This window comes from Echiichthys vipera, assembly GCF_963691815.1.
Source record: "Echiichthys vipera genome assembly, chromosome: 4".
In the NCBI taxonomy this organism is placed as follows: Eukaryota; Metazoa; Chordata; class Actinopteri; order Perciformes; family Trachinidae; genus Echiichthys; species Echiichthys vipera.
The window spans coordinates 30318483-30342642 of record NC_139829.1 but is presented as its reverse complement, the minus strand read 5'-3'; the positions used below and the strand labels follow the sequence as shown (position 1 = coordinate 30342642).

At 43.8% G+C, this 24160-nt stretch overlaps 1 protein-coding gene across 1 annotated transcript in view; it reads right to left on the bottom strand.

The window, feature by feature from the left end:
- Nucleotides 1-12859: 12859 nt before the first annotated feature.
- Nucleotides 12860-24160, bottom strand: part of cdca2 (cell division cycle associated 2) — a gene marked incomplete at both ends in the record, with an annotated part of 22519 nt that continues 11218 nt past the window's right edge. The window contains 12 exons of the mRNA XM_083912807.1: nucleotides 12860-13794; nucleotides 14048-14213; nucleotides 16079-16150; nucleotides 16379-16444; nucleotides 16648-16778; nucleotides 17355-17406; nucleotides 17935-18260; nucleotides 19257-19386; nucleotides 21472-21620; nucleotides 21988-22153; nucleotides 23630-23766; nucleotides 24110-24160. The exon at nucleotides 24110-24160 is cut by the window's right edge and continues 136 nt beyond it. Coding sequence (XP_083768933.1) covers nucleotides 12860-13794; nucleotides 14048-14213; nucleotides 16079-16150; nucleotides 16379-16444; nucleotides 16648-16778; nucleotides 17355-17406; nucleotides 17935-18260; nucleotides 19257-19386; nucleotides 21472-21620; nucleotides 21988-22153; nucleotides 23630-23766; nucleotides 24110-24160 — 2381 coding nt within the window. The remainder of the gene's footprint in view (nucleotides 13795-14047; nucleotides 14214-16078; nucleotides 16151-16378; nucleotides 16445-16647; nucleotides 16779-17354; nucleotides 17407-17934; nucleotides 18261-19256; nucleotides 19387-21471; nucleotides 21621-21987; nucleotides 22154-23629; nucleotides 23767-24109) is intronic.

Here is a 24160-nt window from a genome sequence, read left to right as displayed (position 1 = left end):
GTTATTGGCTGACATGAATCTTAACGGGGATATATAATTGATTTTGATTCATACTGATGCTTGTTTGCCATATGTAGTTTGTGTCACAACTAAGACGTATGGACATTTTGCATAGAAGAAGAAGAATTCCTTTAATTGTCCTGCAGTGGGGAAATTAAATTTTCACTCTATTTTTTTTTCATTGGACACACACACAGGCCTGAAATACACACACATGCACAAACAGGACCTCTATACATGCAATTAATGGAGAGATGTCAGAGCGAGGGGGTTGCCAGTGGCCGGCGGCCCGAGCAGTTGGGGGTTCGGTGCCTTGCTCAACAGCACCTCTGCAGTGCCCAGGAGATGACACCTCTCCAGCCACCAGTCCACGCTCCATTTATGGTCCACACAGGGACTCAAACCGGCAACCCTCAGGTTCCCAGCCAAGTCACCTATGCACTGAGCTACTGCCGCCCCAGTAGTAGTGAAATTGCACACCCACCAATACCCCGCGCCAATATACACAGTGGAATTTCAACACTTACATCATGTACATTACACACACCGCACGCAGATGCTGTGTTTAAACTTTACACCTCAGTTGCTTCCTGAATCCCAGCGGGCTATGTAGAATCACACTATGCCAGCATTACGCCGCCATGTGTTTGGTTTAGTGTAAAAAAAGCAAGGTCAGCGCACGCTGCATGCGAAGAAAATGGAAGTCATTTCAGAATAGCATGTCATTGTGTTCATTACTTGTCCATTAGACACATGAAGACAAAACAATACTTAGCCTACTGTACGAACAAACATACTAATGTATTGACCACATCACCAAAGACGTGACTTCAACTCAACCGTAAGGTCTTAGGAGTTAAGACTCGTCAAAAGAAGGTCTCAAATGCAGTCAGGGTACGATAAACGCAGGCTTTATATCTAACACTCTATTCAGACAGCGCGATAACTCCACAGGCTATTAAACTCTAAACTCGTCTACACGGGCAAGAAACATTACAGAGAAAACAACCGTGGCAAGAAAACACCAGACAAATACACTGAACATGGCTCCAGAGGGAGGAAAGGACAACAGGCCAAAGTTACACCGATCTGACTAATTATCTATGAAAAGTTCACCAAAGAAAGTCACGCACGAGGCGGAAGAAACAAAAGGTTACACACATAAACTATTCTGCACAGAGCTCATTAAACCACAACTCAAAAATACTCAGAGGAGGAAAAACAAAGGCACTATGAAATGAAACTAGTTTCTCAAGCTGACCAAAAAACTTTAGAAGTAAAAAATCACTCTTCTACAGACGTGTTCGAGGAAACAGAAATACAAGCGAGGCAATACTTAGAGACTTGACAAGGCTGTGGTAACGGCTGGGGGGGTTCACGACTAGACGAGATACACCGGCAGCAAGACAGAGGAAGCCGTGGACTATATACACATGAGGGAGGGTGACACAGGTGGACACAGTCAGGTAATCAGGGAACACAGTGACACAGGAGGAAAGACAAGTGACCTGAAGCGAGAGGATTACTTTTCAAAATAAAACATGAATTTCACAAGACGGGACGCCTCTCACTGCGGTGTTAGGTCCTGAGCAATAAAACAGGGTATGGATGCCTTGATTACCTAGGACCTCGCCCAGTTGCGTCAGGAAAAAGGTATCTAGGATCTGTATCTTTGGTGGTGAGTTTTAAGCTTTGCCGTGCTGCGTGTACTCTATAGCTGCTCTGCGGACCTTACACATGTTTTCCTTCCTTCTTAGAGAATCCACATTTGTTCCAATTTTTGTTCTTCCAGGGGGAGAAGTTCAGCATCCGTGAGGAACTCGGAGTAGAGCCGCTGCGCCTTTGCGTTGCACGGAGCCAGTTGAGGTGGTTCAGGATCATCTAGTAAGGATGAACCCTGGGCGCCTAGGGAGATGTTCCAGGCACCTCCAGCCGGGAGGAGGCCTCGGGGAAGACCCAGGACCAGGTGTAGAGATTAGATCTCCACACTGGCCTGGGAACGCCTCGGGATCCCCCAGTTAGAGCTGGTTAATGTGGCCCGGTAAAGGGAAGTTTGGGGTCCCCTGCTAGAGCTGCTGCCCCCCGCGACCCGACCCCGGATAAGAGGTTGTAGATGATGATATGAGATGAGATGAGATGTTGTTCTTCCTCACAAGCAACTATGGCAACACTCAATGCTACTCTAACGTTATACTCTAAATACGAGTCTAGTGTTAACCTTTTATGAGAGTGGAGATTCTTTGCAGAAGCAGCAAAGCTTAGTCAACCAGTTCATAACTTCCTAATCTTGCCATCGACCGGTTCATAATACATTTTGACTGAACCATAGATCTGCATATCGATGCAATCGCATTTTTAACACTAAAATAAGTTTCCGATTTTGCATTTACATCCCTAAATGTCATCGTTAGAATGCTAGCATGCTGATTCTAGCATGCAACTCTGAATTGGGCTGAACAAAATAACTCTGCAAAGTGATTAACAACTTCCACCGCTTATACCTTACTGCTAGCAGAGCGGTAGGTTCTCAGTTTTGTTATATATTTTAAAGTTTTACTCTCATTCAAATGATTTTTCTTATTGCATGTACACTCGCCTTTTTAGCAATGCCTCAAGATATGCCACCCATTGCTTCCCTGCACGTATTGCATTCATCTTTTTCACCACTACATCACTGGTTATTTGAGATAAAAGCGATGTAAAAGCTTTAATATACCTTCTTATGAGACAGGAGCATTGAACAGGAGTGGGCAGAGGCCGTCAGCCGCAGAGCTGCAGTGCCAGTGAACTTCCTTGTTTGAGGTCATCAGTTCAAGTAACTCAACTTAACCCCACCATGGCAGACACTCCCGCCTGGCCCCCGAGGCTGTTAGTCCTCCCCTGACCCACAGAGTCACAACATCCCCTTTTACTGCAGCGGGGGTCTGGAAGTCATCACTGATACTGGCAACACACAGGGAGCTCTGAGGTCATCAATAATGACTCCATTTACTTAACACAGAGCCAAACACCTGCTCATTTATCACGGCTGACACATGTCAGCCTGGCCCATTGCTCACAGAAGAGCCAGCCAGCCACAGCAGATCTTGATCAGGTCATCTCCGGCTCTGGGAGGGCTTTAGTGAGTAGACTGATACACAGAAAACACGCAGAGTGAAGTGCAAATAGTTACTCAGTCATGCTTGTACCGTGACTGGCTTTTCATGGCAAAATCCTGGATGCTGCCAAAGTAGGTGTATGGATGTGAGTAATACAAAATAACGTCATTGTACTTGGTTGATGAAGCATTACTGCTTTTAACGGCAGTTTGTGCACCGTTTATTTTAACATTTCTAGGATTCTGTCCTATAAAAACATGTTAGCCATAGTGTGTGTGTGTGTGTGTGTGTGTGTGTATGTGTGTGTGTGTGTGTGTGTGTGTTTGTGTGTGTGCGTGTATGTGTGCGTGTGTGTTTGTGTGTTAAAGTCTGTTGATGGCAGCTTCATAGTTCGAGTTTCTACGTATTTTTCACTATAACCTCTTGGGAGAAAGCTACTGGGCTGGGGTTCAAATGAAAGGAAACATAATGAATGCAAAGGATTCCATACAGGTAATGTAGGTTCATTTAATAGTCTGAAGATTGCGATAATGATATGAACCATTCAGTAAAAACCACCTGTTCAACTGCTCATAAAGGCAAATATCTAATCAGACGATCAATGATGTGGCTGAAACTCAGTGTATTTAGGTACGTAGACGTGGTCAAGACAATCTGCTGAAGTTCAAACTAAGCGTCAGAATGGGAAAGAAAGGTTTTGAAGTGAAGTTCCAGTGTAAAATCATCCCAGGGTCTTTTTGTCAGCAAATACACTCATCAAATAGGCCATCGAGACAATTTATTTCATGTAACAACTGTTAACGGAGAAATACCGGAGGGTCGCTAACAGTGGCTAACAGCCAAATGCAGCTAACACTGATTAGCTCGGGGCAGCACGGTGAAGGCATTAAAACGTCTTTTTTAACCACTAACACTGCTCATGATAACACCAAACCTCTGCAGTAGCATGATAAGAGTCCCTACACAATAACCAAAGCAGCAACAACGTAGTTAGTGAACCCTATGTTTATTAAAAGGGTGTTTTGAAAGACTTACCTACTGGCCCCTGTACCAGCTCCTCTCATAGTAAAGTCCATTCAAGACAATTAGCAAAGTCAATCCAAAAGGAAGGAGCCCATTGGTGCTTCTGTTAATGTGTAGGGACTCTTATCGTTTGAATGCCTTTACGGTGCTGCCCCAAGCTAACCAGTGTTAGCCACATTCGGCTGTCAGCGCCTGTCCCAGATTTCTCCGCTAACAGTTGTCACACGGAAAAAAATTGTCTCGATGGCTTATATGACGAGTGTATTTGCTGAAAAAGTCCCTGGGATGATTTTACGCCGGACTCTCACTTTAAGCGACATCTCATTTGGCTTTGAAACGATGCGGCATTGCCCTTTTTAGCCGCGAGCAGGGCTAAAAAAAGATTAGGCGCAATCGTTGCAAGTATGTTTTATTGATACTGCCCCGTTAAATTATTAAGTTAATCCTTTACGAAAGAAACGTGTGCCCTGTGTGAGGCTTTTCTGCTTTATGAGTAAACCATGAGTTTAATGCTCTCCTCAAGCGAAATCTCCGAGGCTCCTTTTCAGAACGAGTAGCAGCGTCATTCAGCTCACACAGTCCAACGCGGAGTGGAAGACGTAGCTTTCCTCCAGGGATGTCTTAGAGAAACAGCAACACTACTAGTCTTCCAACTGCAACAGCAGGCCGCCTCCTTTCTTTGGAGACACCATGTGGATGGTGTTGGCTCAGTTGATTCCTCCGCCCAGGACTAAAACGTCTCAGATGGACATGTTTTTGATTCCATTAAGCATTTATGATTCAGGCCTAGAGTGTGGTTTGTTCTTTTCCCCCCATTCCTGTATCTACTAAACACAGGGAGGGAGTGGGCCTGGAACGTTTCCCAGCATGCAACAGCCAGAGGGGAGGGAAACACTCCGGACAGGTCACCAATCCACCCCACAGTTACACAATACACACACAGACACACACACACACAAAAGGATAAGTCACATCCACGCCCAGGGGGAATGCATGTTTCAGGAATGCGGGGAAAACTTGAAATTCAGAGTGACCTGATTTCAACTCAGCAGGACATTCTTGAAGCGAGGCAGGAATCTCAACGTCCCCGTTATGTTCTGTGCAGTTTCGTCGTGTCTCTGCTGACATTAAATAGGTAATAATTGAGCCATGTACACTAGTTACACAGCTAATCGTGATCACCTACTATTTCTTATTTTAAGAGACAATAAGGAACGGTAAACATGAGGCATTTAATCATAGATAGCTGCTCCTTTTAAAAGTCCCATATTCTAATAAGTGAGATTTCCATGTCATGTTTAATGGTAAAGCAGGTGAAGGTGCTACAGTTGTATATAAATACGTGCAATCCACAGAGAAATGAACACATCCTATATTCAGAAACTGTGCCTTGAAACGAGCAATCAGGACTTCTGTGCCGTTGTGATGTCACAACTATACTGTAAATAGGTAGTAGGTGCAACTGCAGGGCTGTTACAGTCATTCCCCTGCTGCAATGATGGTGCACAGACTCTAGGTCAGGAGTAGGCAATTCCGGTCCTGGAGGGCCACTGTCCTGCATGTTTTAGGTTTCTCTCTGCTCTAACACACCTGAGTCTAATGATGTGCTCGTTATCAAGCAGCTGATGCTCGTCACAGTTTGATCATTGTTAGACTCATGTGTGTTAGGGTAGGGAGAGACCTAAAACATGCAGGACAGTGGCTTTCCAGGACCGGAATTGCCTACCCATGCTCTAGGTGGATGCCATTTCCCAGTTTGTGCATCCTTAACTCCTCTCCTAACATCTAAATCCCTCCCATGGGAGGTGCGAGTGTAGGAAGCAAAGAAGAGACACGAGGAGAGAGGAGTCGAGGCAACCGGCCTTCGACACAATGACACATCCTCGTGTCATAATGTTTTTTTCTCTGACTCACCAATTCGTTTTTGCCAGTGCTGTTCCCTCTCTTTGCTCCCTCTCTAGCTCGCTTGACCACTGCAACTTTCTCTCTCTGTCTCTCTCTGTCCCGCCTCTTTTACATCACAGGTGCCAGAAGAAACACTCTGACGAGCCTCCTCCCTCCTCGTGAGGCATTTTTGTAATTGAGATATCCATTGAGATGGAGCACTGAGATTGATTTCCAGGTCAAAAGCAGGAGGAGCCGCGAAGACACATGAACACAAAAGCTTCTGAGAGTGCAGATGTGAAAGACCTGGATATGCTGACCAATCAGAGGAGACTGGGTATCTAGGGTGAGAAGTTCAGCCATCTGTGAGGAACTCGGAGTAGAGCCGCTGCTCCTTTGCGTTGAAAGGAGCCAGTTGAGGTGGTTCAGGATCATCTAGTAAGGATGAACCCTGGGCGCCTCCCTAGGGAGGTGTTCCAGGCACGTCCAGCTGGGAGGAGGCCTCGGGGAAGACCCAGGACCAGGTGGAGAGATTAGATCTCCACACTGGCCTGGGAACGCCCCGGGATCCCCCAGTTAGAGCTGGTTAATGTGGCCCAGGAAAGGGAAGTTTGGGGTCCCCTGCTAAAGCTGCTGCCCCCGCGACCCGACCCTGGATAAGAAGGGGTTGAAGATGAGATGAGATAAAATATATCTATATATCTATATATAGACGGGATCTATGGTAAATAGGACTTCTGTGACACAGGTGCTCACAACATTGCAGATGAAAGAGGCTCTACCAATTATCCTGACAACCACAGTCTCAATTATTATTAAAATTATGCGCATATCAATGAAACCTAATCAACTAGTATTATATATGTGAGTAAATAAGACAGTTTAGCAGACACACACATCAATAGGTGCGTTACAGAAAACAAAAGACGCATTTCATCATTACATCATATATCTATATCTATATATAGATATACGGTAGATATATATATATGCGTGCAAGCATGTTGACATATTTAAGTAGAAAGAATAAAAATAAAAATATGAACCATAATATGAGAACTTTAATGGTGTCTGAAACTAGGGTGTTGGTTCAAAGGTATAGTCCAATTCATTTTTGTCGATATTCTGGGGTTTCCTAGCAATACAAGTTACACACAAAGTTACACATCATCAGTCAAACGTTTTTCTTTCGTAAACAGAGAGATATTAGAGGTTATTTCATTAAACATTCATGGTTTCATCCATTAAGTTGATTTTCATTGATTTCCAGTAAAATCATCTTCTTTAAGATACCACCAAACCTTTTTGATAAACTCCATGTTTGCTATAACACTGGCATTGGACGTGAATCCAATATCAGTGTATTCGTTCAGCACGTCTGGAGAGTTACCGTTAAAGCAGACACCACTTTGCCACACTGGATCAGTCAAGACAGAATCGAGTTAAGACATGCCCGGACACTTTGGAGATTGCACAGGTATGTTGGTGGGCTCTTTGTGTCCTGTGTAACACACCACACTTAAAACTCCTGAGTCCTGTTTGCCCTCAGCCCTTCAGTGTTTTTAGACGTTCCGTGTTCAAATACACTAAATGTGATGTAAATGCGTCTTTTGTTTTCTGTAACGCACCTATTGATGTGTGTGTCTGCTAAACTGTCTTATTTACTCACATATATAATACTAGTTGATTAGGTTGCATTGATATGCGCATAATTATCCTAAATAATTGAGACCGTGGTTGTCAGGATAATTGGTAGAGCCTCTTTCATCTGCAATGTTGTGAGCACCTGTGTCAAAGTCCTATTTACCATAGATCCCGTTTCTTCCCGACACAAACAGGATGTTACTCCCCCCCCGCGTGTGTTCACGGAGGAGACAATGACAGCACTTAACAGCCCGTGCATTCACACGTGAGCTAACCTGAAGATGCTGCTTACACACCAGGGAACATGAAGAAAAGTGTTCATCCCTCCAGTAAATCTTCAGAGATTTGGAGAATCTGTGACATTAAGGAGCGCTGAACTTTTTCAGGCTCAATGTGAAACATCAGTGTACACCAGGGATTCTCAACTCGTTCTTTCCATGGGCCTCTGTTGGGATGTCAGGGAGACTCTTCTGCAACCGTATACTGTAGTTTGCTTTTGTCAGAGAATAGTTATTCACCTGCATGACCTTAAAAGTTATGACTTTAAAGGATAGATGCTGCAGAAACAGAGGTATCTACTTTTTTTTTTATTATTATAGGCCTCTGCTTTCGTCTCCCTTGACCATTGACGACTCAGATGGAGTTTTAAGTGTGTTATGCTAGTAGTAGTAGCAGCTAATGTAGCCTCGAGCAGCTAGCCCACAATGGAGGTGAGGAGCATGCGGAGGTCTGCTACGCTCACATTTTGTCCACACCACCACCAGATTTTGTTTTCACTTTCAAACTTCTTAACCTGTCTCGAGAAGTTGTCGTTGGAAACTGATTGGGAAAGGGCGGGCACCTGCGAAACACAGCCGGCAGGTGATTGGATAAGCCATATGGCTTCAAACTCTCCCCGAAGTCATTCAGGAGCAGCTAGAAAATGTCTTTTCCATTGAGAAAAGCCTTCAGGGCCGTTCCCTTCTCTAAATTAAGAAACACTCTATAGTTCCAGGGTGGCACGGTGATGTGGTGGTTAGCACTGTCGCCTCACAACAACAGGGTTTGAATCCCTTCTGTGTGGAGTTTGCATGTTCTCCCCGTGTCTGCGTGGGTTTTCTCCGGGTTCTCCAGTTTCCTCCCACAGTCCAAAGACATGCAGGTGTTCGGCTGGCTGATGACTCTAAATTGCCCGTAGGTGTGAATGGTTGTCTGTCTCTGTTTGTCTCTATGTGCCCTGTGATAGACTGGGTTCCTGTCCAGGGTGTACCCCGCCTCACGCCCGATGTCAGCCGGGATCGGCTCCAGCCTCCCCGGGACCCCAATAGGGACAAGCAGTTGAAGATGGATGATGGACTCTCCAGTTCTAAGACTTTCCAAAACTGATGCTATGCAGCAACAAAGCTAACCTCTAACAACCTCCATTATTGTTTTGCATGAGTGGTCGCCTCTAATGTCGCCTGTACGCATGAAGCTCCTCACGGGATGCTCATTGGCTGGCAGACAAGAACACAAACGCAATACTTGGAGTCTGACAAGATGCATTTTCATGTGACGCGTGAACGACACTTGAGCCATTTTTTTTCTTCACACAGTTTCCTGTAAAGGCTTTAAATTACTTTTTTGACAGATGTAAAATTGGTGAAATTCTCCTTCAATGTGACGGAAATTAAAGGTATTGCACTAACTGCAGGTTAAAGTGAGGCAGATCATATTTTACCTGAAGATATGTGGTCTGACGATTCAGGGATAGAGACAAGGGACGCAAAACACGACAAGAATGAACAAACCATAAAAAAAGAACCATTACATACACAAGCCGTGTACATCTAAACAATGTAAGTTCATTAATGTACCTCTACTACTAAAAACTCAACTGTTCTGGCAATCTGGATTGTTCAATTAGCTGAAAACTAAAGCATGGTAATTAGATATGTGCTGTGCTAGAAAACTAAGCAGTGAGTCACTTACAATAACAAATGACACCCAGTTTAAAAACAAAAAGTAGAACTTTACCAATGCAAAATGATAAATGGCCCAAATAGCTCAGTACAGCAGAAGCATAGCGATAGTGTGAATGTGCCTGCTGTACTCTTCATGATAAACGTCTCATTCCCTCCACAGAGGACTTTTGCATTTTTAACATCAAACACTAAAAACCCATTTCACACTTTGTTTTCAGAGTGCTGCATGTGGAAGCAGCGGTCTGAAGCGGGTCTGAGTCACACAACTGCAACATGCAGATGTGGTAGAGTCTGTTTATAAGCATCTGCCCGACTGTTACTCCATATAAAATATAGTATATCTGTGTATTTGTTCATTATTCTACACACTGCATACATTTAATTTTCATATTTACAGATTCCCCCCAATTTAATTTACTTCTAATTTGATGATAAATGCATGCGATCATCTGTTGATAGGCTATTTACTGTACGTAAGCTGTTGGTCTGCACTGCCTTCTTCAGTTGGCCGTTGAAATATGAGTAAAACTGCCACTGAAGACGGATCGATTTAGTCATTTATTCTTGCAGAATGAATCCTTTCTTCCAAAATATGTCACCCCATTGAGTCAACCTGCACTCTATGGGTGTAACACAGACACACTGGGACAAACCGAGTAGCTAGAGGGTCTCTTGTTGTCGCGCTGCTTTTGTTTGTTGCCCTCGTCCTGCTGTCTTCAGCTCCATAGGAGAGCTGTGCAAGGCTCACAGAGAGCGCCCCGGAGCATCAATAATAGAGGGCTCGCAGCACCGAGCACAGAAAGGTCTGAGGCGGCGGGACAACTTAATACCATTCAGCCACTAATTAACTAATTGAAAGATGAAAGTCTCTATATGTGCTTGTACAAATGACTGATTATGGCTTTGTGTCTGTGCAGAAAGTGCTCATCTGTTTTAAAATGAGGCATAAAAATCAAGTGTACAGGGAGTGTCAAATCTGGTCTCAACCCCGTATTTGTCAATAAGATCAATGCTCTCTTATTACCGACAGCAACAAGAGCCCATAAAGCCTTGATTTACTGTCGTCTCTTCAGCTCTTTTTTGTGCGTGGAGGAATTGGATGGGCTGTCGGTGGCCAGTCGAGCCCATAAGGTCAATCACATGAAGCTGTAACCCACATTCATAAGGGCCCCGAGCAGAGGACGACAGGGAGAAGAGGGGAAATATATAGAGCAAGGGAGCTTCAGTGGAAAGAAATGGACTCCATTTTTGTAAGTCCTCCTCTCCAGCTGTCAGCCCGCTCCCTGTCCCATGGGGGGTTGCCACGGTGATTGGAGGCCACATGTCTTGGGGGCGTCGGTTTGGTCAAAAGACCCCATTGTTCCTGTGTTAAGCCGTCTTCACTATGCCCGTCTGCCAGGGCCAGGGGCTTGGGCTTCACACCCCTCACACACACACACACACACACACACACTCTCCCGCTCGCCGACACCAAAAACACACCCACTGGGTTAGAGGTGGAACAGTTTGGCTGTACACTCGCACAATAAAACAGCCTACTCACAAAGACACTCCCAGTTACACGTTTCAAAATCAGACGGGGAACTACACAACATGGGCACATGATGCTACGAAGAAGAAGAAAATGAACAAACAGGAAACAGACAAGCCTTAAGTGTTCAGCAGTAGCACCAAACAAAGGCCCCTTTGTCAAAAATTAAAGTGCATTTACTAAATTATTTCCTCCCCTGAGGAAAATATCAGTTCCCGTTTGCTTCTTTCATCTCCTCAGTTGATGAAGTTGACAGATGAATAACTGGAGACTGCAATTCCTCGGGACCACCACCAGATGGCACCGCAGCCCCACGGCGTCGACCCAAAACTACATCCGTGACAGGGACCCTGCCCATCAGTCTTCCAGCGGGAATACAGAAGAGACCTTGGCACACGCTGAGCGCCAGAAACCTCTGGTGTCCTTCAGCCAAGTGACTCTGACTTGATGTAGAAGGAGCGAGTCAATTACCCAGTGATGGATAGATTACAGCCATGCATCATTCTGGGAGCCAATTTTCCTATGTGAACTGAATTTGAAACTCAATTTGTTACCGCTCTCTCCGTTCCCTCTGACAGATGGAAGGAGCCGGTAAAGAAGAGCTAATTTGAATCTGTGACTGGTGGAATCTGTGGTTAGAGGTCAATTTACTTGCAGACGTTTGACTGTGATCAAAATGTAGATCAGGACGGTAATTAACGTAACGACGCGGTTTATGCGAAAGGAAAAGCTGCTGTACTTGAATTGAACTGACCTCACAGCCGGATCATCACATTTTGGGAGATGGTGGCTGTTTTATTATCTGGCTCCGTTCCTTTAAATTGGTCTAAATCACTCGTTTAAATGAACACAGTTCGATCCGACGAGGTGCCTTCACTTGCAAACAAAGCGTTTAATCAGAATCAGTCCAGCAAAGAACATTTTCACATTGGAGAAGACAAAATCTTTAAAGCTGATTTGATGCATTATTTAAGACAAATTCAATATGACTGTCTATGTGTCCTGTGATAGACTGGCGTCCTGTCCAGGGTGGACCCCGCCTCACGCCCGATGTCAGCTGGGATCGGCTCCAGCCCCCACGACAGGGACAAGCGTTTGAAGATGAATGAATGACTATTAATTATTGACTAGGTACTGACATATCAGTTAAAATCAAATGCACTCAGGGTCCTCCTCTAGAACGGTTGCCCACAGTTGGGATCACTGGGAAAAACAGCAACCACAGATAAAAACACCAATTAATTTGATTTCTGTGTAATGCACATTTTCTCCTCCCTTTATTGTATCATTATTATCGCCCCCTCCTCCTGCCCAGCCTTGCATGACAGATGGTAAACGCAGTAGAGCCATCTTCATCTATCCACAATGAGTAGATATTGACTTGGATACGCTCAATCCAATGACTTTGGAGTGCGTCTGAAGATGCACTGTGATTACCAGCTGAGTGGTTGGATATTGATTGGGAGGTGGTCGGCACAGATGATTGGGCTCACAGTGTATTGACTGGCTGGGTTAGCGAGGGGGGAAACTGGCTACAAATGACTGGTCAGCTCTAATAATTCACAGGAAACAAAAGGGGCTCAATGTTTTAACCAATATAAAAAAATAAGCCTGTTTTTTGGAGCAAAAAAAAAAATTCCTTTTAATAAAAAGAAAACAGGGTAGGCATGTACGAAGGTGTGATGAGTGATTTCATCATCCCCCTCTACCTCTATTCATGTAATAAATTTAAAGTCTCATGAGGCGTCATCTTTTGTCTCCTCGGGGAGTGAAGGTTGGACGGGTGGAGCGGCGCTGAGTCGTTTGCCGCGCGTCCTCCTGCGGGAGTCTTTACTGTACTCGGGGGAGGTCCAGAGCTGCCAGGCGAGACCTGCACTGTTGCCGCTTTGCTCTGCAATGCGCTGGTTCCTCAGGCTGCGGCGCACTGAGCGCTGCCCTCTAGTGGCAACAGGTTTGAACACATCCTCAAAATTAAAGTCAGCTTGCCAGGGGGCCAGGTCCAAATCTGGTGCTCCCCCCATTTCCTGACTATCAGAGCCTAACTTGATGTTGTTTTCCTTCTGGCTAGCTGCTTGGTCTCCGTGTCCCTTCTCCTTCACGTCATGGCTCGTTTGATGCCCCTCTTCCTGGTTCCCCCGCTCCTGCAGCACTGAGCTGTTTATAGCTTCTCTCTGTGCCGGCTCAGCTGACACACTCAGAGTGTTGTTGGATTCTTCACCCGAAAGTAGGCAGTCTGAGGTGGGTGCATCCAGACAGCTATACTCTAATTTTCCAACCAAGTCTGTGCAGTGTGTGTCAGCAGATGTCTGGATATTATGTTCAGTGGTGACTTCTCGCTCAGCTACAGTGTGGTTCACTGGGGTTTCCCTTGATGCCTCAAGGTTTGTAGTGGATTGGTGCTCACAGGGCTCCTCTGTCTTTCCTTCGGTCTGAGTCTCCTCACTGAGCAGGAAACCATCGGCAACACTGACCTTCCTTTTCCTCAGTCCTCTGCCTCCGACCCTCTGCCCACACGACCTCCTAACCTTTCGGCTGGTGCTTTCTCCACTGGAGTTGGGAGGCGTGGAAGAATTTTCTGAAGAATCTCCCAAGGCATGTGTCACAGTAAGGAGACCGATCGCTTCAGGGTTGTTAGCGGTCTGAGAGTTCAAGTGGGTCTCAGGATTTGGGGCTGTGGGGAGATATGAGGACAAAAAGGAAACAGGGGAATTGATTTCGACAGATCACTGCTGCTCTCCACGACTTTTCTGAATAAAAAGGAAATTTAGTGCCTTACAACCAGAGTTTGAAAGGCCTTACTTTACGGAAAAATGTATATGTATGTATAAAGATCTAACTATTTTCCTCCTACCCAACTGCATAGAGGCTAAACCCATAATTAACAATTGTTAGTTTGAGTTAAAGTGATTGCCTTCGTGTTTTACCTGTGCAGCTCATAGAAGAAGTCTGCTGTGCTGCTGGAAACTGGCTGATGATGGACAAACTCTCAGTGATGGGACTCAGGGTGGGGTCCTTGGAGGCGTATGCCCGAGAGCCGTACAGAGTGCGGTCCACGTCCCTGTTCCACCGCCGTGTTGCTGTGATGTTCCTCTGCGGAGAGACAGTCTGCATTTTTAGAAGAGCTTGTACTGACATGGCAATACCAACTGAATTTTGGCATCACCAAGTACATACATATTTTTTGGTGACCAATTGTTTAGGTACTATGTCAAGGGCTGGAGGTTACTGGATTAATTAAAAAACAAATAGATACGTTTGGACAAATAATTAATTGTAAAAGAAATGTGGTTTGAACACATGATCACACACACAAAAAAACATTTTATCATACTTCTCAACAGCACCTGGAATGATTTGACATCTTTATTGGGGCAACTGTGTGTTATTCCCCTTCCTTAACAGTATTATGTGTCAAAATAAGCGCTTTGAGATGTACTATCTAATTTTTGAGAGGGTATTAATTCCTTTCTGGTTCGTCCTCCGATTACAAAATAACCCATCTGAATCTTACAGTATTTATACACCGCTTTAATGAAATCTCAGCTCTGCCAACATCCTGGAGATGGAGACGTCAGAACTGAAAGTGATTTAGATACTTTGACAAATAGGAACCCATTTACTCTGAAAACAATGGATGTAATGCGTGTGTATCCAAAGCCTTGTCTTATTACTCCGTGCCGAAGCTTCACGGATTTCTATAAATTATTGCATAATTTTAATGAGCCGCGCCGCAGAAGAGGTTGACATGCTCCTTTATTAGAATGAACACTGATCTCACATACAGCGTCCTGGTAAATAATCACTACAACTGATGGTCTACCTGGTATTGAAAAATGACTTCCTGTACCAAACCTTGATACATTAGGTATAAATCACATCAGCGCCAAGTGATGCATCATGCTTGTACCGATCTCTAATGCTGGTGAGGTGAACACAGAATACATAAAAGGAAGGCTGGGAAAATAATTGGGTATGGAGATAGCGGAGGATATATCAACACTTGCTCCCTGAATGCTAGACACTGCTTGATCCAGTTTAAAATTATGCATAGGCCGCATTACTCAAATGTAAAATTACATAGAATATTCCCAGAAATATCACCCTTTCTGTGGGAAATGTAAGCAAGCGGAGGCAAATCTACCATTTTACACACTTTGCATCAAACTAGAACATTTCTGGACAGCTGCGTTTTCATTTTTATCAAAGGTTTTTTAGACTACATCACAACCAGGTCCACTCTGTGCTTTACTAGGGACATGAGGGAGCACTGGGAACCTACAGAATATGCAGCGCTGCCTTCTATCCCATGGTCTCCTCTGTGGGAAAAAACTTGTTCTGCTCCATTGGAAAAAACAGAGACACCTACTTTCAAAGCATGGTCAACGGCACTGACTGATAAATTACACCTTGAAAGGATTGGTTTCTCTCTTAGTGGTGGGTTGGAAGACTTTGAAAGGATGTGGCAACCAATTATTTCCTTCTTGAAACAGGATGTAGGACAATCTGAGTAGAACTGGGCGGGCGGGACGTGGTGGGTAAGGAAGGGAGTTATTATATATTTATTTCATCTGAATAAATGTATTTATTTAATTATTTTTGTATATTTTTCTCCCATCTATTTACTTATTTGTAGGACACCTTTGTTTCTTATATTACAAAATAATGAAGCATTGCATAAACCAAAGATGGATGTATTTGTGCTGCTTCACAATAAAAATATTAAAAACCAATCTCTAACGCTGGTAACTAGCTGTCTAATGTTGCACATCATGGGGTCATGCAGGAAAAACACCTTTACGCCCAGAGACAGGGCTCATGTGTGTGTTCGACTCAGTTGGAGTTAGATAGCAGTGTAGCTATCAGTTCCATGAGTGCCTCCCACAAAAGACACGACTGCAGAACCCTCAGTGGAGAGGTGTAAAGAGAAATCAAAGGAGCGGACTCAGCCAACTCACCTTCATCTTCCCAGAGGCCGACTTGGCAGCAGAGCGTGTCGACCTCTTCACAGGTTCGCCCTCCTCTGGTTGCTGGGGGACCACACACTTGGCATGAGGATACAATATATAGACCGTCTCTCTTCCACTCTCTCACACACTTTAAGTGGATATCCTCGGATGTGATTTATTCAGATCCGGTGGAATTAAACAGTAGATTAGATGGGAGCATGTTATGACCCCTTAATTATTTAAAACAAAGTTATCTGGTAGAGCGAGATTTCGACAAGTGAGATCAAGCAGTTTGCGCTTATAGCAGACCTTTCTCTTTCGAACGCTGGAGCGAGCTGGAGCCTCACTGGTAGATGCATGCTCCGGGCCTGGCTGCTGTGGAGGAGATTTAGATGTTTTCAGTCTATGACATGACATTTCCACATTTAGGGGAATCTATAGAGGATAGTAATAACATGGTGAGGTCAACAGACTGTGAAACAATGTGAAGCCAAGTGTTTGTCTAAAAATATATCTGGCGAACCCACAATCTATCCAAGAGAGTAGACAAAAAACGTAAAGCTACAATGATGGCAGACCTTTTTCCTCCGGTTTCCAGACTTGGCTGGCGCTTCTACACCTGCTTCTTGTTGCTTCTCCTCCTCTGGCAAGAACGTAGGCTCATCCAGGGCATCCATCTGGCAGGACGTGCTGACTTTTGTCTCCGACTCTGGGAAAATCGACAGCATTATGTTGAAATGGCTTAGTTAGTTGTAGGCGATATTAATATTGAATGTGGGTTAGCATAATGATAAACAACAAGGGCTAGACAAACATTTCACAGGACTTTGATACAGCTGAACTCATATAAAAAAGGTGCTGTACTATCTTTCATACTCGCAATGAGTGGTTTTAACACATCCTTGAGATTCTCTACACTTGTAGACTCACAATTAGCCTGCTTTCTTAACAGAAGCCTGAGCTGTTTGAGCTACACACAACCAACTAATGTCTTTAAATGTCTTTTCTGTTAGGCCTTAAAGCTTGACACTCTTGAATGTGTCAGGAGATGGGAGAAGGTGGAGAACAGGGAGATAAAGACGTAAAGTCAGGTGACGATGAAAAGAAAAAAATTGAGAAGTATGATGGCAGTTCACCTGTCAGAGAAAGAGACTCCTCATAGAAAGCAGTGTTTAAATTCAACGGCTGGGCGTCTGAAAGGCATTCTGAAAATGTAACAGAGCTGTTATCATACAAACATTATGACATACAGACAATAAGAGATAAATACAATGTAATAATAAACCTGTGTCTGTCGTCAACATTGAGTCAATCTCCTCCATGGAAGGGAAAACAATCTAGGACAACAAAACAAAGAAGAAGAAGGCTGTTGAATGCTGACCTTCATTTGCACAATTGAGACAAGACAGTGGGGCATATCCTGGCTCTTGTAAATACTATACACTTATTAAACAACACAACTCGTACATGTTACCTCTTCATAATGTTATCCAGTTAATAGTTTCAAGTATAGTAAGAGAAACAACAACAACAGACCCTTGGGAAAACTAAAATCTGTAAACAGCGTTACATGAGTTTCATCAGAAGCATTTCCTGATCTTATCAGAGTTGCCTGCTTGTTTTACTGGTTTTTTATTTCTTGCGATGGTATTGATTTTGTCCTTGATGTATTTTAGGCTTTTAGTTTATTTTATTCTCTTTGTGTTTTTTATTGTAAAGCCATTTTTGACTGAAACATAAAATAAAAAGAGCCAGAGATGTTTGTATCCGAGCATGACTATTATTTAAAGACATGTACAGACGGTGTAAACGCCATACTGGCATCACAGGAACAATTCCTGAATCAATCCTGGCATCTTGTTTACCTTTGCATCGTTCTCTTCGCTGTCCTCTCCCACCGACTGCATTCTGCGGTTGTGAGGCATCACAAGTGTCGGTGAGGCGCCAAACTCAGTGGGGCTGCTGAGATCCGGCTGAGCTTGTGGCGTTTCACTCCTCTGCGGTGTCTTCAGCACTGAGCGCGGCTGGAAGCTCCCAGCCGGTGTGGGTGCCCGCGCTGGCGTGCCCCCCTTCTGTAACGGTGTGCTGGGGGGCAGGTTCTTATCAAAAAACTCAGGAGAGAGCGGACCACCAAAGCGCACCCTCTTTTTTCTTGTCTGAACCGTCGACGCCCCAATGGGGTCATCCTCTCCTGTAAAGACAGTAAAACCTTGAATGCACCAATAAACCTCCCGTTGCCCTAATTATACAATGTATGAAGAGGCAGAAAGTAAAGCTATTTTGCTCTAAACTCTTAGCGTTTCATTAATATTTGATAAAACTCCAAATCCTCTTATGAAAACAAACTGATATATTTATGGTTCAGGGTGCCTTGCAAGTTTAATCTGCATAGACATACGGTTTTAAGATATTGTTAGGCAGAAAGAGGAAACTGAAACAGTAATCCATCTATTCAAAGATTATAATATACTCTATCCTCTCCGGGAACCATCACCGTATCGTGGTGGAGAGGTTTGTGTGTCCCTGTGAACCTGAGGGCTGTGTTGTCTGGAGCCTAGTGCTCCTGGTAGGGTCTCCTATGGCAAAGTGGTCTCAGGCGAGGGGCCGGACTAAGAATGGGTCACAAAGACTCAATGGACAAACAACAAAGAGGAAGAGAGACCCTGCCCGACCCGACCCCGGATAAGCAGATGAAGATGAGATGATGAGATGAGAATATACTGAATGAATAATTTAACGATCTGATATATAAGGGCGACTTACTTACCATCAAGTAAATATTTCTCCTATACATTTAAACTAAAACAAACGCTCACACATCTCTGGTGTAAATAATGGGACAAATGAATTTGCTAATCCAAGTACAGGCCTCGTGAGTGCATGGTGCTGATAGGTGCAGGAAACAGATATTGCACAGGTGTTGAACATTCATTCCCTGTTAGTGTATTTGATACAAACACTTGCACGGAGAACCGTTAACATTCCCTTGTAGCTAAAACACACAGTGTTCAACAGAAATGCTGTTAATTAACTAACCTCTCAGATAACACCACTTTGACACTCCTGTCATGCAGCCTGGATACACTGTACCGAGTTTAGTTTTGTATACCAAGCCTCAAAGGCAGTGCTGAACCCAGATAAAAGACACGTTACTTTTGCATGGCCACAAAGAGCACCGCGTGTTTACCTGTGTGTTTCATCTCCAACAGAGAAGGGAAAGAGGGGATGTGGAAGGGGGAGGGAGGCTGGGCTGGTGAAGCAGCTGCGGGATCATCAGGTGGAGTTCGGTTAAGGCTTTGGAGTTCAAAGACACTGTCCTGTTGAGAGAGAATACATGAGCCTACCTTCTGTTGGATTGCAGTTCAAGGAGCAGCAGTGGCTTAACAAAACAAATACAGCTCCAATGAAGCCGTAGAAAAGAGGATCTCAAACTCATAGAAAGTAAAGAGTACCTCAAAATGTCACGGGAACATTTCTAAAAATGGCGCTTTCTCTCTTTTGGCCTGCATGACCCGACACACTTGAGCACTTCAATCACCACATTTTAGGTTGGCCTTGTTAACACCTGCTGTGCCGCTGCAGTTCTGAAGCATATGATTGGTAAAGGCTATTGCATGTTTCATACAGAAACAAAATTGTGTGCTTGGTTATTTTTATATAAGAAATATGAATTCTTTGGCGGTTTAAAAAATTATGCTTAGGTGTGTTTTTTTCATGTGAAAAATGGTAAAGTCACTCTGCGGTCTACTCTAAAGGCATTATCAAGGTAAGTGGTAAATGTGTCACATTTGCGTCCAGGCAAAGGCTGTAATTTCACATCCTGTCTATGTGAAACTCAGGCATAATATTCCTCCTATCCAAAAAGACGGCTTTCTGGTATAGGCATAAACATGTGATGTGACGTGACGCACAAAGTTGGGCTCACAGTGCCGTACAACATTGGTGTCAGAAGAAGTTAGCCCTGCTATCTGATAAATCAGGACTTTCTCTTCCATGATGTTCAGCACCTCACAGATCTCACAAGCTCTCCAGGTGCTCATTACAACTCAATATTTTGCCACCTCTCGTTTCTGTGATCAGCAGTTTCCTGCTTTTAAAACAGTTCACGTCATCGACACCCCTTCCCATGTCAACGCTACCAAAATTACGACTTTGGTACGAAAATATCTCGATAACGATACTGAAACAATCCCACAATGGAAAACTAAAACATCACCAAAAGTACTGGAATAAAATATAAGATGGCAAAACATGGAACTTACAATGACTTATTTATTTTTATTAATTCATTAAAAACACTAAAACTTAAAGTCAAAATAAAAATATTTTTTTGTAAAAGCTGCCGAGCTATATAGCTACTTAACATGTTATTAAGTACAACGCAAATGACACAGACCTGGTGGAGGTCTGTGCTCTAAACAATATACGGTACAGTGGAGATCAACATTATGACACTTAACACTTGACTCATTCTGAAACGTTGTTTTTTTACTGTTCATCATATGATAGACTATACGCTGTTGCTATACCACTGCTGTACTGGCATGTTTTTTTTTTTAAATAACCAAGGCACTTTATTAAAACCTTTATTTTGTAAAACAACAAAACAAAAACAGTAGTATCCTTCTATCTAGTATCAGTTTACAGTGCAACACGACTCTATTTACGTGCAAATTGAGCCACAAATATGTGTAGGGTCTGAATCGTCTCATTAGGGTGAATTCGCTGACTAAGCTGCAAAAAGGGCAGCCAAATAACCGTCATACTGTTCAGTGTAAAAACACCTTGTGATTTACTCCTAGCTTCTGTGTGCATGTGTGTGTGTTGCACTGTGGATTAAGAGCTAACCTGTTGGTTTTTCGCAGGGGAACAGGGTTGAAGCTCCAAATCAACTTGAAGAGTTGGGCATATGGGCACAGCTTGGGCCTCTTCCACAGTCTCACCGGGGGGTAGTGCTCCTTGTGTCACAACCTGCGTCGCTGGGTCTTCTTCCTCCTTTGGAAATGATTTTGTGGAAGTAATTCCCATTATTAAATTCTGCTGCACAGCATCACAACAGCAAGAATTTAACAAAACTGCCGTTCAGTGCTTCAAAAGATACAGAAAACTAAAATTTGACATTGCACTTTACAGAAAACCAGTGGAGCCTCCGACCTAATAACAAAGACAAAAAAGTGCTACGATAAATAAATAAACCTCTATACCCAGCACTTTGAGTGAACTGGGTTTGCTTGAGAATTGTTTTTCGCTTTTTGGATACTCGTACTGTGTAGCCCCTGAATCCCACCATTCAAAGAAGAGTTAAAAATAATCGGGGGATTCAATGGGAGAACAGAGAGTGAAAACCTTTTAGTTCAATTATTGAAAGCAGTCAAGTAAGTTCATGGTCAGAGTGAGCGCACCTTCTTCAAACTGAAGTGGAGGATAGGAGTGCTGGCCTCTCTAATCTCCACCTCACAGCCTGCTAGGGGGCCCAGGCGCCTCCTCTTGCTGGGTACGGGTGTCATCATCGGTGGGTGGTTCTCCTTCCCTCCATGATGGCTGGTCCCATCTGAGAGGAATAACCATAGATAAGACACGTTATATAAACATACGAAAACAAATGGGACTTTGGGAAACCTCAGTTAGATAAAAAACAAAATATCACATACTATAAAAACACTTGAAAGACACTTGATCACAGAAGATGAGATCAAGTCCAACTTCAGCAACAAACCGCTCTGAAACTAGCCCTTTTAAGAAGCTGACCAAGCTCAGAAGACATGTCTGCAATAAGATGTTGCCAGAGTCAGACTTATACTATGCTATGCATGAATCCACTGCTGTTGAACAGAGTTCCACACATAAAGAAATCCCTTTGGCATAGATCCTTGTTGAGAAATGAAACTATTAATCCTGTGGCAATGAGACAGCCTCACCAGACAGATAATCTCTTGTCTTGATGCATCCTCCGGCGTTGCTGTCCTGCCTTGGCATCGGATCACAGACCTCACTCTCTTCCACATCCATCAGACTCTGGAAGGAGGCCATCTTCTGCCTCAGCGTGGAGGGCACTCGGGGAAGTAAGGGGCTACTTCTGACAAGCTGAGAGTTGACACGGCGAAAACAAACACATCTGCTCAGTGATGCAGTTTGACAGGTCATAGGCTTTGAAATTACAGAAGTGGTATTACTGTGAGGCAGCACATCTCACACACAGAGCTTTGCATCATCTAACGGTAAGCCGCATGTGTCAGAATATTCTGTCATGAGTGTGTGTTTGTGTGAAACTCCAACGCAGACAGAGAGGAGAGTTTGGCAGCACAAGCAGAAAAGACAGCAAATTGAATCTCAGCAGTTTTCTCTCCGTCTCCCGCGTAACAAACACAAATACGCACCGACCGAGTTATTCAGGAATGAGTTTGCCACTTCTTTAACACTCAAAAGCTTTTTTAAAATACAATTAAAAAGATCCCCAATGCTTAACGACGTTTACCATGTTATATGACTATGGCTGTGAAGTTTGTTGTGTACTTAAAGTTATCATACAGGATCTACACATGTGGCAGAATGTGTGCTTGAATTAGGGATCGACCGATATGGATTTTTTAGGGCCGATGACAATATTTTTTTTTATCAGCCTTAGCCGGTGACCGATACGGACTGCTGATTTTCTTGAGCAGACACTACTTTTGCTCCCTCAATTTACATAATAAAAATTACACAATTATCATCACAAATGTTACGAGTCTCAATTTAAAAAAAGGAACAATTATTGAACTTAAAAAAGCACATCCAGCAACACGGAGCTGCCTGCTGACACCCGTCTGTGAATAATGCTGGGGAAAACGGCAAACGCAGAAGCCCACGACGGCAGATAAGATTATATCGACCAGCCAATGTATCGGTCTATCACTAGCTTTAATGCCGTGATTTTTCTACATGGAGATGGTGGGCTGCCAAGCTTGGATGTTCAGTGCCACAGCAATCACCTGTACGTAATATTGCCTTGTTTAAGAGCCTTTGCCAGAAGCTCAGGGATGTTTGTCAGGTCTGTATCTGATACTATTAACTCTACAAAAGCAATTGTGTGCCAACATGTGCTGGACAAGTCACACAAGCCTGTCTGCCCTCAGGATATGGTAATCGTTTTACGGAGGCTGATAAGTTCTACAACATTTATTTAGGGGCCTCCGTTGACACAAAGTGTTGCAGACAAAGGGGAAGCCGGTACATGATCCACGCTTAATGTTTATGTTACTGTTAACGTAAATAAGCTTTAGAAATCTCAATATCTCAGGATATAATAATTAGAATAATAATACACTTCTTTTATATAGCGGTTTTCAGGAACCCAAAGATGCCACATACTGATATACTGATGCATTATTAATGTGTGAATTTGGTGCCAGATCCAATGGGCTAATCTGATCTCAATTTATCTGTAATTGATGGAGTGAATTGGCCAGATCAGGTTCTGTATCACAGTGCACATGCGTGAATCTGAACACTGCCTCACACTCCAATACCATGTGATAGGGGCGCAAGATTTGCTAAACTGTACCCTGATTAGGATCTCACCTCTGGAGTTTGTAAAGTCGGTGGAGTCTTCATCCTCTGTTGTGCCATGAAGCGGATCAGGGAATTTGTCTCCGGAGAGCCCCGGACACCAATGCTGGACTTTCGCCTTGCCTTTATTTGTGCGAGGCGAGACTTATCTGGAGCAAGAGGGAGAAAAATGCAGCTTCAGTAACACTTGATTGGCAGCATTACCATATTGTAAATACAACAGCCCCTGGATATTTTTTTTCCTGGGGATTAATGCATCAGTGGCGCTCAAGAGTCCATCTGTTACTGCTTTGGCCACATACACACGACTGCTTATTTTGGGATGGTTTTAAATTCTAGTATTACAATTATAAAAACCTCGACAGCATTTCTCAAAGCCTCCGACAGTGGTGTCTGAGCACAGCCAAATGAATATCAAGTAAACAATCTGTCTATGGAAGGCAAAGTGAACGCAACAGCACTTTAACATAAAACAAAGCCGGGTCCTCTCACCTTTGTGGGCTGATGATGCCGGAGTAAAACTCTGGACGGAGATGCCGAACT